This window comes from Rhea pennata, chromosome 9 (assembly GCF_028389875.1).
Source record: "Rhea pennata isolate bPtePen1 chromosome 9, bPtePen1.pri, whole genome shotgun sequence".
Lineage (NCBI taxonomy): Eukaryota > Metazoa > Chordata > Aves > Rheiformes > Rheidae > Rhea > Rhea pennata.
Genome location: NC_084671.1, coordinates 11,495,175 through 11,510,974, shown reverse-complemented (window position 1 = coordinate 11,510,974; position 15,800 = coordinate 11,495,175). Strand labels below are relative to the sequence as shown.

Genomic DNA, 15,800 nt, shown 5'->3' with positions numbered 1-15,800 from the left:
AGATTGAATATCTGAAATTTTGCCTACCATGTTCTATCTCTAGAAAGTCTTTGTTGCAATGAAACCTTCCTGATCTGATACGTGTAATGAAAAGAAGAGATTTTCAGACAAAAACAGCAATGGATTCTTTTCTGTGACATTTCATTTCGCTCTGTTGCTTTGTCTTTATTCTTGAGGCATCTATTGCATTTAACCTGTTCGTTCTAAGATACTGTAAAATGCACTGAAATGGTTCTATTTCAAAGCTGTTGGAGGATTTTGAACTAAGTTAATCTTGAAAGCAGTGTCGAAGCACAGCAGTTTTTATTGCAGGCTGTAATGCAGCTAAGTTCACAAGGAGCATGGTGGATGGTTTTTGATATTGCTTGTGTTATTGGGGGCACTAACGCAGAATTTTGCTTATATCTTCCAAGGAGTATCTTTTCTCTTCCTGGTAATGAATTTTTTCTCTAATTGGCTACACTAACAGCTGTGTGTTTTTCCTTTTGAAACAAACAACAAAAGTGCTTGGCTGTTACCATTAGTGGGACATTTAATCTCTTAAATCTGCAAAATATTTTGCAAAATATAAATAGTGGGTTACTTCTGACCTGTCTACAACCAATGTTTTTATTGACATTATTCACATTTGAGATCACTTCGTTGGCGTTTGTTGTTTTTGCCTGCATGCAGTAATTTGATCCCAGATATTATAGTAGTCATTTAAGTGCTTGGGGTTTTTGAGTTAGTCACTTATATAATATGGCATATGGAAGTCAGTGGTGCATTAGAAATTAAAAGCTGTATAACAGACATACTTCGGTTTCTCATTTTTGATGGGGAATTATTTTAGAGGCTTCTTTGAGCAGGGGAGAATATCAAATAGCTTTTAAATTGCCTACTTAAGCATATGAAAGGTGAAGACATGAGGATTCTAGCAAAACCTCCCTGATACAAATGCAGCTTTTACTGGAAAAGCATGCTTTTGCTGGTAGAGTTTATTTGACTTTGGAGAATGAAATAAATAGTTGCCTGTACAACTGTGTCAACACTCAGTTTGTGCCTATCCAGCTAAAAACTGCATCCCATTAACTTGTCAAAACTGATGGACAATGAGATTCACAAAAGCACCTGGGATGGGTTATTAGGGTTTTTTGGATTTGGTACTTTTTTGTTTCTAGACATCTTTACCAAACAAGAGTTTTTGTAGGCTCAACTTTTATGTTGAGACTGTTAATATGTATTATTACACATCGGCTTCCACTTGAGTAGCTCTCAAAGTTGTAGGTAGAACTTTTCAATTTGAATTTGCAGACCTATGTGAAGAGTCAATTTGAATTTGCAGACTTACATGCCTTGAGCTGTCACATGGCTGGCCTGTAATTTCCGTGGGTCTCTAGTAAAGATGAGAAGGAGGAATGTACTTTAGTTTTCTTGCCATGCTTAAGTTAGTCTGGCTCAAATGGAAGCGCAGGACTAAGCAGGGGCTGGTGTCAGAGTTCTCATTGCCTGTAGTTGGTTGATATCTGCTTTTGCTAGGAGGGAATATTAGGTGACCCTTCATATGGTAGTTGACATTGTAGCTCATGGATGTATCCTCATAGCGTTTTATTAAGCACACGGTTGGATTGTCTTGAAGAATTTAACGTCAGGGAATCTCTTGGAAGGTTTGAAGAAAATTGGTTTAAGTCATTGAAATCTGTCAGCAGTGAAGTGAAACACTAGAAATACAGACAAATATTTAGTAACCATGTGTTGAAAGAGTTCCATTAGCTGATAACAAATTGTGCTATTGCATTTTATCATTTCTGTGGATTTGCTTCTGTTTCTTTTCACGCTTAGACTAACTGGAGGAGTATGGGTCTTTGAAAGATCCCTTCACATAACTAGATTATTAGATTATGATCTAATATTGGGAAGCAATGAAAATTTCCTTAGCAATATCAGAGCTAGCAGAGGAAGTATTGGACCAAAACCAGTAAGTAATAGATGGAAGTGTTTTGAGTTGAAAAAGCTACAGAACAATAGGGGATATTGTTCCCTTCCACTATTTCAACAACATTTATTTTTTTAAATACAAAGGGAATAATTATGCGTTGAGATAGCTGCCAGTGGGGTGAGATTCCTAAACTGGTAGGGTTGTTACCAGGTAACCACACAATTGTTATGATGCTCTTGGACACTTCTGCCCACACCAGGAGAGCTGGGTTAAATATAAACAATGTAGATGCTAACAAAGCTGAAAGTTCAGTTAGAGGTAAAAATGCCTAGTGATTAAGTAGATTGTCAGGAAAGGGGAAAGCTAACCTGAGATTACCATATATTAGAATTTACTCGAGTCTCAAGTAAATCTAGATCATGCTGGATCCTGGATGGGAGATATCTAAGGATTCATGCATATGCTAATAAAAATTTGGTAAGAAATACTTTCCTTCTGTGCTGGTAGTAATCAAATGACTTGGCAGGTGTTAGAGGGCAGCTTGAAATGTTTTCTTTTTGATGAATCAAATTTAGGGTCTTTGTCCTTTTTATAAAGCAATATGTGAATTTTAATAATCAAATTAAAGGCTTAATCTCTAATCATGCTAAATTCCATATAGTTGTACATTTTAGTTGATTTAGTTGACCATGTTGTTGACCAGCTAATGTATTTAAATACAGTATTTTTCAAAACCTAAACTATTGAGTGATCATGTGCGACTGTCAAAATAAGTTGATTTAAAACATGCAGCGTTCCCTCTTACCGTAAGCCAGATCAATTATTGTGGGAAGCTGCTTGCAGACTCTTTTTTTCTTCAAAATATGAAAAGCTTAATACACATAGAGGCTTAAAGACTAAAAAGCACCGCTGTGTGATGTCGTTGTTGGTTGGGACGGCGATGAAGTATGATGTGTTGGATTCCAGATTGATCTCCAGCACTGCCCTCGCAGCAGATTTGAACCAGCCAGTCTTGCCTTACCCAGGACTCTGGACTTTGAGCTCCTGGTTGGAGTCAGCCTTCAACTCCACCCTTTCTGCTCCTTTTCCTGGCAGACTACATCAAGAAGAAAAGTGAGTCATGGATTGTAGGCTGTTCTGGAAGCCCAGGGGATGCCTCCCCTTTTTTGGTTCATGCTTCTGTAGCTGTGAGTTTTGTGTTCTCACCTCCCCAAAGTGTTTCTCCTTGGCTAGATTGAAGTGGTTTCCTGTTCTCTGTGTATAATTCCTTGGCTATTCTGTTTATTCTGGTATCTTTGCTGGGAGCCTCCTTGCCTAGTATAGGTCTCTGGATTGTTTAAACCTAAATCTCACTCCAAAGGACTTCAGGTAATGAAAATGTCAAAATATCTAGAAGTTCCAGACAAATGCTGGCTGCATCCAAAGAGAGCAGCTCTGCATCATCTGCGTAGGCAGGTAAACACAGCAGAACATGTTGTATTTGCTGTGCGTTGTGAATAGGTCTGTCTTGTTTGTATTAGAATTGCTCTGCAATCAAACTTAGTTAGTTCTGCACATGGATATGTTGTTTGGTGCCTTGTGGATGTGTCCACCCCCAGTCAGGATATGTCAACCACCTTCAGCTGTCGGCAACCATGCTTTCCTCTCCCTTATGTAAGGATTGAGGCATGCCTCCCCCTGCCCCTTTTTCCTTCTGCATTGGGATGCAGTGGTCAGTTGACTTTCTTCAAAAGAAATTGATTCAGCTTCCTAGTCATAGATTATTTTTATGTCTAGAAGTATTTGCTATTGTTTTGTGATATCTGTGTTGCTCCTTATCTTAAAAGATTTTTGTGTATCTTACAAATTGCGCAAATGTGACACCATAGAAGAAGTAAGATTTCTGATGCACCTGGTGTTGGAATACAGTTTGACTAAGTTTGTGGTAGCAGTTATTTTAGAGACTTTAGTCTCGATGTACTATGCTATCTTGAGAGTTGTCAAGTTATAATTTACTTTTTAGAATTATGTCTGTTTATCCATCAAAATATTAATGCTGGGCATGGGGAGCAGCAGAAAAGCCTACCATAAGAATTATTTCTAACTTCAGTTTAAGGGACAGGTATATTACAGAGGTAAATACTGCATCTAAGTGAGACAGAGGACAGTGTGAAGTTAGCTCTTTTATTTCAAAGAAAAAAACAAAATTACTCATGCAGAATTTCATGTGTTCCTTTTGACTGCTTATTGTGACAGTTTTTTGTGGTCTGATACCAGAGGGTGGTTTTGGATAGCCATAAATATTATGGCCAGTGTAGTCAAATATTTATGCGGAGTGGCTATGTGTAAACTGGCTTGCAAGCCAGCTGTGTTGAACTGTAGCTTGTTCATCTGCATAAATTTTGTTTTCAAGTGTTTGTGCCACAGTCTGAGTGGATGAAGAAGATCCCTGGAGAGCAAAGCACCTTTTTTTTTTTTGTGTGTGTGTGTTGGAAACATGCAAGTGCCTCTCTACTGGTCTTGCTTTCAGCATGGGAAGGTGCTTCTCTATATTTTGCTGTTACTGTGCATTATTTTTGGCAGTAGTGGCTCAGGACGTTCTGAAACAACGGACACAGCAAGTGCTGGTACGACTCTGCTCTGCCATGGCTAATTCTTACTCCCAGCTCACTTTCACACTTACTAGGACTTTTTTGCTCCTTTTTCCTGTATTTTAATCTTCTGCTCTTTTTTTTTTTTCCTAACTCCTCTCTAATTAACATATAACATGTAACCTCCTTTCTATCCCAAGTTCTTTAATTCATAGTAGTATTCTGTGACTTGCTGTCATAGAAACAGCGGCTGTAGAGGACCCCAGGAGCTCATGTAATTTGTTTCACTACCTCAAGGAAAAAATGACTCTTTAGACCAACCTGGACAGACATTTGTGTCACCTATTTTTAAGAACCTCCAACGATGCTAATTCTGTGACCTCTCTGGGTGATCAGTCTAGTGCCTTGCTATGTTAACATTTTTACAAAGATCCAGCCTCCTTTTCCCTTCTTGCAGTTTAAGTAAGATTCTTTCACGAAAATGTTGCTGAAGAACTTAGCCAAGGCTGTTGCCACTTCAGATGCTACTCTACTCTCATCTCTTGTCGGTGCTCTTAGTTTCAGGATCCATTTTGACCTTGATCTCCTGACCATCAGATCATTTGCAAATCAACTCATTTTAATTACCTCTCGTAATGTGATCTGTACACATCGTAGTGCCTCTTTTACAGCTGTTGAAATCTGAATCTGTGTTGAACCCTTGCTCTGTTACAGTTGTAGTCTCTTTTCCCACTTTGTCCTCAGACAGTCTCTGCTATCAAAGTGTATGCACACAGTATGAAAAGATTGCTCTTGTAGAAAGAGGCCAAACTACGCCACCCTTATCCTTATCTTTGCTTAACACGCAGGCTCCTTCTTCGTTTCAGCATCCCATTTAGCGATACTGCTCAGGCATTTAATCTTTTCTTGGGCTGGTCCGAGGCAATACCTCAAGCTGTCTGTCTTCCTATCCTGTTTCTCTTCTCTTAAATTAGGAGGATCCCTCCTCTTGCTGATTTTCTGTTATTGTATGTGAAAGTTGCTCTCAGTTTGCATCTGAGTAGAGTAGCAGTTTTCTTATTGTGCCATGTTTTTGAAGATTTCTGCTAAGGTACGATTTTTTGACTTCCCACTGCCACAGTTTAACTCTATGAAGTAATTGAGCATTTTGTTTGTGAAAGATACTGTACACAGAAAATTTACCTTGTGACTTGGATAGCCCCTTAGCATATAAGTTGGCATTGTACATTTTCTGACTTGCAGGTACAAGCTTGGACCCAGGGAACATAGCCAGGAGGGGCTGGAAGGCAAAGCTGTGATGACATGTTCAGTATCCAGGTGGAGGGCCAAGAGGGCAGCTGCGTTGCGTTGCATTGCATTCCAATGTGCTGATCTGTGGAACAGCATTGGCATAAGCTTTGGAAGCTGCTGCTTGCTCTCCTGGCTGTAGGGAAGGGTCTGAGGTGATGGCAGGGAAAAAAGGGGTGAGTCTTTTCAGAATATTTTGTGTGATTGTGGCTTATTTTGAGCAGACTGGATGTTTACAACCCTGGCAATTCTTTGCAGTTCATTGTGTTTGAGGACCTGGACTGGTTCTGCCTATGGTAGCTGTAAAGTTAACTAGTCCAGAATGTGCTGTTTTGATTTATTCCCTCTCTTCAACCCACTCTGAAATAGTTAAGTTCCCTGTGACTTGCATTTAAAACTGTATTTTCTCACTATTTGGGGGCTTAATGAGGTGGAGGGTAGAGGTTTGGAAACAGTTTAACAACTTCGCATTTTATACACTTTAATGAATTTCCCAGGATTTTAGAAAGATTGTATCCAACTTTAGTATAGTAATTTCCACAGTTCTGTTTATGCTAAATAACTAATGGTGGATTAAGAGGCATGAACAGCCAACAGATTGCAAATGAACTAATGAAGATGTTGCTGCTTTTGGGTAAAGAGCATGACACAATTGTGACTTTTCTGAAATGCTGCAGGCTGAGTGTCACCCAGGCCACAAGCTGGCAATGGGGTTCCCCTTCCTTGCCCTATTACTTAAACCTATGTTTGATTTCAGGTGCAGAAAAGAGAGGGCTTGCAAGGACCAGAAACAACTCTGAATCCACAAGAGCTTCCCAGAACTTTGATAGGAAGCGGCAACTCTCTGAATCGCAGACAGAAACAATGAACAATTCAGACAGCAGAGTAAATCCTAGACAACTGGGAACTCCCAGAGGTATTAAAGCAGAGTGCGTACACGCTTCAGGAATAAGCTGCCTTGAAGCATGTACTCAGCGCTATTAAAAGATGGGCTGGGGTGAATGGTCTAAAGTGAGCTGTAAAAGACTGTTGGTTGTTTGTAAAATATGCTCATCCCAGGCATTCTGGTATTCTGAAGTCAAGTGCCAATATTTCTAGGCAAACTGTTCTCAAGTTCAAATTTGAATACAAAGCTTCTGTACAACTGCTGTTAAAATACATAAACAAGTTTGGCAAGCTAACTCTCAAATTTCTGTTTGCAGGAGGATCCTATGGTGCTGCCGTACCATCAGGCGATAGAAAGAATCGAAATAAACCCACTCGGGGGCGGAAGAAGAGTATATTTGAAGCCTATATGTCAAAGGAAGATGTTTCAGCAGGACTGAAAAGGGGAGAGCTAATTCAGGTGCCTGGAAAGCAGAATGACGGTGCTTTTGTAATAAGTCTGTGGAAATTATAGGCGTGAATGTCATTTGTTCACATGATAAGGAATTGATATGCCACTTGGAAATGCTAGAGCAGGATTCTCTTTCCGCGAGAGGTTCTAGAAGTGGAATGAAACCTTTTGTGTTCAGTTAGTGTAGGTTTTGGCTTGGCTTACGTGTTCTGATGAATTCCTGATTCACAGATGTGATGCATTGTAAAGTTCTCATTGGATGATCATGATGAAGTAATTTATTGTGGAGACTTAATCTTACAAATGATACTCTAAAATATAGCAGGGGCTGGGAGAACTCGACTGAAATGGAGCAGTAGTAAATGAGCAATCCTTGTCTTTGTCAGTGTAAGTAAAAATGAGTGTCCTTAGCAAAATATTCCTCGCTGAGGAATTCCTCATGAAGAAGTTAGTCCTCAAAAGCGAAGTGCAGATGCTTCCCCTTTTTTTGATCTACTTTTTATCAGCTCTTCCCAGAAGTCTCCCTCCCACAGAAAAAAGGGAGAGCGATGGTGCAGGTAATGCTGTAGTCCCTGGGGTCTGGTAGAGCTGTGTCTACCAGGGCATTGCAGTAGTGTTATGAACTACAACAGAACTGGTTATAATAACAGAAAAGAGCCAGTCAGTCATGCTAGATCCTTGCTTTACTTATGTAATGTTGTTTTTATACTTCCCTAAGATAGTAGGGCTGAGCCAGGTAGTTCTCAAGCTGTCTTTGATGACAGCATATGTTTTATGAGTTAAGGCACAGATAGCTAAGCCCATTGTAGTACAGAAAATCAGTTGCCTGTGTGCTTATAGTCATTTGCCTTGAACAGCTAGCAATAAGCATGTTCTCATTTTACAGATTCTGTACCTGTCAGTCAAAGATCTGACTTTATGCTTATGTTCTAAGCAGCAAAACTTACAGCTGTAGTTAGGCAGCAAATCCTTTGCTAGTATCTAGCAACATGTAGGAGCAGACCTGCCATATCTGTGAGTAGTTGGATTCCAGGAGGAATCTAGTGTAAAAGCAGGCAGGGCTGAGATTCACTGAGGGGTAGGAGAAGTACCATTGCAGTACAGTCCTCGTCATGGTGTCATGTTCCTCAGGACAGATGCAGCATGCTTGTGAGATCAGATTGGCTGGGGAAGAAAGGCAGATGGAAGTCAGTGAGGGCAAGAAAGACGCTCATACTATCCTGCTGAGGAATCACTTACTAGAACATCCACTGATGCATTACTGTTTTAGTATGATGATGCTGTTAAGTTGTGGTACTTATTTTCATCAGTGGCAAATGGCATCTCCTACTTTTTTTAATCTTGTTATAATTACATAATAATTCTAGTATAATAATGTAATATAAAGACATAATTATTGTAGTGTAGTGTAATGAGGATGCTACATTTAAGACTTCGAACTGATTGCTCCCTGAAGACTTACCAGATCTTAGCTTTTGGAAGAAAGAATATGCAGCATATCCCTGATCATCGGTGGCCCATGTGGCCTCAGGTCACAGTCTTTTTAAAGAAGCTCATAGTCATCCACATCTGGAAGCAAAAGGTCAGGGGAGAAATAGGAGCCTTGAGCTGTGATTTCCCTACATCTGATTTTAGATGGTTGCAGCAGCATATGGTAGTAACTAAAGCTGTCTTAACTTCAGGAGTGTTTTTGGCACCTGTTTGCAGTCACACGCCCTGGTAGTAAGTGCAGAGTGTAAAGTCTGCCTGTGAGGTCAAGTATAGTTGCAGATGATAAAAGGCACATCAGACTATGGCTACTGCCTGAGAACCCCATGGAAGTGCAAGTCCAAGAGGACTTGTGACTGCGTACTATTCTAGCAAAAGAAGCCCTAATTCTTGTAAATGCCTAGTATCTACTTCAGAGCATGTGCTCTGCAACTGGAAGAGTTGTTTGCTTTCTTAGTCTGTAGCCATTTTCCTTCATACAGTTCCATGTCTCTGGGAAATAGCTGAAACTGTAGAATCTGAATTTGATCATTTAGATTTGAGTGTCAGATCATGAGCATCCCAGCTCAGTATCTCTCATGTTGAGCTCAATTATCCTCATGATATCTTCAAGAATGCTTGTCGTTGCAGCTTCAGACAGGATACTTGAGATCCTGAAAGCAGTTTTAGTGGAGGGACAAATATTCGGCACTGCTCTTTGATGGGGGAATTAGCGAGCAAAAACCTGTTGTGTTAATCCTTGAGAGCAGGGAGGTGATTTGGCATGGTGATCTGCAAAAATGCACCAAAAGAACCTGTGGAAGAGTCAGAGAAATCTACCAGTCTGAATCTGATGGTCACAAGCAAACTTCAGGGCTAGGCAGTAAGAAGCATGGACCCTCGGAGCTGGGGAGTCCCTTGGAGTATCATGGAAACACTGAATTTGCATATGTCTGAATGAGAACGTTATCTGGTATAGGGGAGAAGAACCCTCCTGTAGCTCTGAGGATGTCATGGACCCTGGCAGTGGAGTTATGTGACTAAATTCTGAAAGCCTTTAACCAGGCAGACATGGGAAGTCTCTGAAATAAAACATGAGTGCCATGAAGATCAAGCAGTCCTGTATCAGGAGGAACAAAAGTGTTATCTTTATGGTTGCTGAAGTCTATCAATAATAGTCTCAGAGACCTTGAGTGCTCTACCTGACATAACTCTGTTTTCAGTAAGTAGCGTGGAGAAGTGTGCCCATGAGGATTCCTGGATTCGCTTAATCATGGGGCATGTGCAGAAATATCCTTCCACAAGAATGGGCATTTTTCTGCAGGTGCTTAAGAATGCGCAGACTGCCTGTTTCCCCACCCCATAAAACTGTCTGCAGCGAGCAACACAGCGTGCATCAGATTGACTGGAATGATATAGGCTGGTCTGAAGGCAAACAAGATCGAATAACTTCTGTGTAATTACGTAACTGGATGATGTTGGCTATACACAACAGATGAAGTCAGGTTATGTATTGAGGAACATTGACCCTAAGGACAATAATCATCTTGTGAAGTGCCAGCCAGAAAGTCATGTCTGCTCCACGCCTCCAGTGTCTCCCAGCCCTCCCTACAGGGATGGTGGGATCAGGCGGAGTGAGAGTGTGCGATGTACAGAGGTGCTGAGCTGATTTTGCCATCAAGCTGATGTTTTTCTTTGGAAAGCTGCTTGTTGCAGGTATGATAACCAGGGTTTCCCTGATAGTCATGGATTGTTCTTTTCAAAATTGGCCTTGGAGTAGTGGGCACATGCATGAACTCTGGCCTTTTCCAGTGTTTCACACACAAATCAATCTAGGCATATATGTTCAAAGAGCTGATAGGAACTACTTGATTTGAGATGTTTGACGTTTAGTCTGAGTCTTTCCTGCTCTGGTTCTAGCAGAGTAACTTGAGAAATCCTGACCTTTTTGTGTTTTGCTGGCGGAGCTTAATAAGGTTAAACTTTTTTTGGCAAGTGTATTTGAAGCTGACCTGAATCATCAGAAAGTGTTTTAGAAACCTTCCTGCAGACCTTTCTCTTCCTTTCAAAACACAGGCCCTACTGACACAAAAACACTGATAAATATAGCAGCTATTATTTGCAAGCTATTGTAAAATAATACAGCATTAGTGTGACATCATGAGACTCTGCAGCCAGATCCTCAGCCCCTAATACACATATGAGAACAGTTGTTCGTTGCAGATGGGGAGAGTGACTGGTTCCAGATATGATATCACAGCGTGAAATGTACAACATTGTCAATAGGATTTTCATAGGCACAGATAATAGAGCCCATCTGCTTTCTAAGATAAACTTGGGGAGTTCCTTGCTTAAAGGAAAGAACTGAAGTGTTTTAATGCTCCTTGAAGTAAGAATTCTAATGCTGGTCATAGTTGGATAGAGCATATGAAAAGTAGCTGTACCCAGTGCACTGTAAACATAGTAACACTTTACTCCTTTATGCTTGAGCAGGGTATCCGTGTGCACGTAGCCTCTTAGACACCTTGTGGGATGGGGATGCAAAACCTGATTTTTCACGTGTGTATTGGGCATTTGCACCTGGCTGATTGACAGCTGTCCCAAACTATCCAAGTGGGGTTCTCCAGAGTAATACAGGATACACCCTCATTTGCTTTCTGCTGTTGGATAGATCCTAGATATAGGAATTACTTGACTCATTTTCAAGCAAAGCAGCTATCCCTTTTCATTTTTTCCTTCTCGTGGCTCTCTGTAGCAGCTTCCTTTACTGAAAGTGGCTGATTCTGGGAGAGGTGGTAGATGGGAAGCCATTATAAGTTTTCCATCAGTAGGCACCAGTGCTAATAGTGGCTGATGACAGCAGGTTTGCTCTCACTTTGCCTAACCATAAAGTATTCCCATGCTTGATCCAGTGGATTATCTTTGTTTTCTTGCCATTGTCCTGGGTAGTGCTTGTCATGTGCCCAGTGTACACATTAATACTAGTTACATAAGGTATAAAATGAGACATTGCAGAAAAGTACCCAGATAAGATTTCATGAATATAGAGTATGAGGTGCTGGTGTTTCCAAACCTAAGCAAATAAATACCTAAGCAAATAAAAACCAAAGCAAATAAAAACAACAGAGCCTTCATAAATTTGCAGATTCTTCTTCAGGGCAGCAAGACTTTCACATGCAATCGGTTTTATTTTTTTATTGTCTGAGTGTTTCCCAGAATACATAAAAAATTATATGCTGCAGTAAATTTTTAAGGAAGCAATTCCTGTGAGAGGTTCCTATGATTGCTTAACACAGAAGTGCAAACAGATGGAATCTGTTCATATAACAAATTGGCCAACATTATTTCAAATACACAAACGAAGAAAGTTTTAAATTTTCAGAGCAAAGCAAAAAGCCTTTATGGAGGCAGATGCCTAGTTAACAGAGCTGTGTTTCCGTAGGAATCACATGTTGTCAGTTTTAACTGCCACCTGAATCACTGTTCCCAGGACCCTTTCAGGGTGAAAACAGCACTGTTGCATAGCCTGTAACTCACTGTTTGGCTCTCCCTTTCTCTTGTTAACTGATGTACCTCAGTGCAAGCAGAAAATGGGTTGGTTTATTTTGGAAGGGTCATAGATACTTGTTGCAATGAGTTGTTGCATGCTGGCAGATAACAAAGTTGAAATAGATACACCCAGGACTTTCAAATGTTTTTAAAATGGCTTGACTTTAAAAGAGTTCAAACAGTATTTAATCTTTTAGACCTTAAATGTTTGGTTTTGGAAAATCTTTTCTATTCATCTTTGAAAATGTTCTTTATCATTGGGTTATTGCTACTGTGTCTACTGGAACAACCAGAGCCCCATAAGGTGCTCACTTGCTGCCATACTACTGCAGCAGCTCAGCTTTTGCCCTTTTCCTCCTGTCCTCCAAAATAATCAAAATCAATACTTTCTCTTTCCAAACCAGAGCAAAGCAAACTGTTTCTGATTGTCAGGTTGTTAGTAAAAGTGGTGAAATCTTTAAACTTGGGAAAAAATGTGTGAAGGGAAGGGGAGGACTTGGATCCTCAATTCATCCAATAGCAGCAGCAGCTAATGATTCAACATCTTCTTGGTGGCTGACTGCAGTAGATCAGTTTAAGCCTATCATGAAGCTGCCTTTTGGCTTCAAATCGCTCGGATGCGAAGTTGACAGGACTTGTACTGTGTAATGAAAATTTAGGTGCATCTCATGTTTCACAGTAGATATATTGCAGCTCTCTAATTTAACTGATGCTCTATACAGTTAATAAGATTCATGCATAATCTTTCTTCTCTTTTTTTAAGGGACCCTTGAGAATAAATCCTAAGAAATACCATGAAGCCTTCATTCCATCCCCAGTAAGTGTAATTATATAATGTTTTACAGTTCATAAGTGAAGATATATTAAGATAGGAGTTATGCTGTTTATGAAAGGTCACTCAAAGGTGAATGAATTGGGAATATATGAACATGATCTGGATTTTTTTAATCAATATTCCCAAGAAAAACTTGCTTTTTTGTACTGCAAAGAATGTCTGTCGTAGCTTGTGCTGAAATTTGGTGTACAACTACATCCTACAGAAGCCAGCTGAACTCAGGTTTGAGGACCACCAGACAGTGTAATTGTAAACCCTTGGTTTATGGCTACAGAGGTTTTATAGATTTTTGTACTAATTTAACTTAATCTTCCCTAAACAAATATGCTCTCCAATTTCGATTGGCTGCATGAGCTAATTTGAAAACTCATTCGAAAAGTAAGGTATGTGATTCCTTTTCATGTGCTTGCTTTTATGCTAACTGAATATTCACTATCTTGGGATGTGTTCACATGGGACTGGTTTGTGCCTCTTCTCCCTTCCTTATTTTGACAGAAAAGGAGGACTCTTGCAATTTCAAGGACTTTCAGTAGGGAGGATGACCTCACAGCTGGCACAGGCAAAGCTTTTTATCTGGAACTGAGTTGGTCAAAATATTACTATCAGTGAGAGAGCAAGTTTCATACTGAAAGATTTTGCTGGTATGCAGAGGGAGAAGACAGGGCCTGCACTGAGAGTGGAACACTGACTATGTCCCTGCTGCTGCCAGCACTATTGTTTTGGAGTATGGATTGTTGAAGTTTATGGTAGTGTCAGTTCATGTTGTTTGAGGATAAAGATTTGGAGCCCCTTTCCTTAGAAGACTAGCATTCCAAGGGTGGAGAAAGAACAGGAGAGCATGAGGTGGATTCTTAAGATTAACTGGAGGAAGAAGTACAGAACACTTTTTTTTGGTACTTTAGTGAAGTAGCACTGACGGTAAATGGGAAAGGAACTGGGATGCTTTCTCTACATGTAGCCTCAAAGGGTGAGGCAAGTGTAGACTATTGAAAGGCACTCTCTGCAATTACAAAATGCAAGGTTAAATGTGATGTCTGGCTACACACACAAGTTTAATTGGATGTGAAACTTTATTCCTAATTCCCCATAGTACCCAGCTGTTTCCTCATGCAGGAGATTGCTGCATGTGGAAATACATCTGTAAAAGGAGGGCTGATGAGGTTAGTGTCCCATTCATCCTTTTACTTTTCCTTTGTGGAGCTAAATCACAGAACCAGCCTCATCCCTTATCACAAGCAGAGTCAACACTTGGATGAAGGTGAATGTGACTGGTGTGGGTATTGTCATTGCAAGGGGAGAGACACTTCAGGAAGCTTATCCTTCATTTAGTGTTACTTACCACTGAGGATAGCAGGAGGGCTTGCAGCCTTGGTGTTCTGCCGTGCTTCCCATCATTGCCAGATGCTACAAGAGGTACAGCTGTGAAAAATCACCCTTTCTCTCCTGCTGTTGACTAAGGCTTTGTACCCCTTTCTGTTCAGCTCTCACTTGGCTGCGACTTCATGGAGTTCAAATCAACAGCTGTTCACCTTTTAACACCAGAAGTCCCAGAGTGTTTCTTGCTGAAACTACTCTGCTTGTCTCACTGTTGCATAAAGAGTTGACGGAAAGGCCCAGGACCTTTCTCTTAAAAGCCCTCTGACGAATGGGCCCAGTGTAATGAAATCTCCACCTCATGTCTTGCATCTTCTCTGCTCACAGTACTGTGATGTTTGAAATCATGGATTTGTCACTCTGAAGGTTGAGGCTCATGAGCATGAGTGATGAGCGTCTTAGGTGACTCAGCTGCAATTTTGGAACACACTTCTACAGCAGATAAAAGGACTGAAGGTTGTCATCTTGTTAGACAGGGATAGAGAGCACTGCTATTGATATTCACAGAAGGCCTCTGAGGAATAAAAGCACCTTGCTACCTGGAGAGGGCTGTAGAAGTCCTGAAGCAACTGCGAGTAATACAGTGTATGGACATGGGGCCAGCTTAAACTTTACAAGTGATTGTGTTATTGCTTTTCAGTGCCATTTAATTGCATGAGTAACCTGAAAGGGAAACCGTGCAGGGCTGTGGAGTTGGGGATACTGAAGGAAAAAGAGAAGCACACAGGTGTTCTTGGAAGTGTGCGAGTTCACCTAACAAACCTGGGCCCAGAGCTCTAAACACAAATGTTTTTGTTTCTAGGCAAAAATAAACCTACTGGCCAATTTGTAATTACTGATATTTCTAATGTTTAACAGGCATGGAAATTAACTGCTGTGAAATTGCATTATATATTTTTTATATTTATATATAAAATATATGTGTGTGTGTGTGTGTATATATATATGAATGAGTATATTGTTTAAGATGAGTAGCTGCAATGCAAGACAAGACTTTTGCATAGTGTAGAGGTGCAGCTTTAACTTTCTGGTGTGACACATCAGGTATCTTTATGAGGGGTGGAGGAGGAGACCTGCCTTCCCTTTTCTTGGACAGAGAAGGAAAAAGAAAACATGAAGAAAGTGTAGAACAATAAAATTGTCACAAATGCCAGCCTGTGACCTGCAGCACAGCAGCTATGTGCACAGATAATTAAAACAAAAAACATGCACTTTACCTAAAAAGTAACTTTGAACTTTTCTTTTTATATGTGTGATGAATTTGGGTCAGGAGTTGGAGGAGAAGGGAGAAGGTGGGGAGAAAAGAGGAGTAAGACCATGTGTAAAAAATCTGGATTCTTGAAAAGAACAGTTTCCAATTTGAATTATGCTGGTCCAAGAGGCTTTGCAATTTTTCTGCATCTTGTCATGGGAGGCAGCTTTCACACAGCTGTTGAGCTGCTGCTGCTGCTTTTCTTTCTAAGA

At 40.4% G+C, this 15,800-nt stretch overlaps 1 protein-coding gene across 3 annotated transcripts in view; it reads left to right on the top strand.

The window, feature by feature from the left end:
• Nucleotides 1–15,800, top strand: part of DIS3L2 (DIS3 like 3'-5' exoribonuclease 2) — a 201,515-nt gene that overhangs the window by 14,908 nt on the left and 170,807 nt on the right. For all 3 annotated transcript variants that reach the window (XM_062582955.1, XM_062582952.1, XM_062582954.1), the window contains exons 2-4: nt 6,533–6,691; nt 6,978–7,120; nt 12,891–12,944. In XM_062582955.1, the coding sequence (XP_062438939.1) occupies nt 6,640–6,691; nt 6,978–7,120; nt 12,891–12,944 (249 nt within the window). In that variant the 5' untranslated portion in view covers nt 6,533–6,639. The remainder of the gene's footprint in view (nt 1–6,532; nt 6,692–6,977; nt 7,121–12,890; nt 12,945–15,800) is intronic.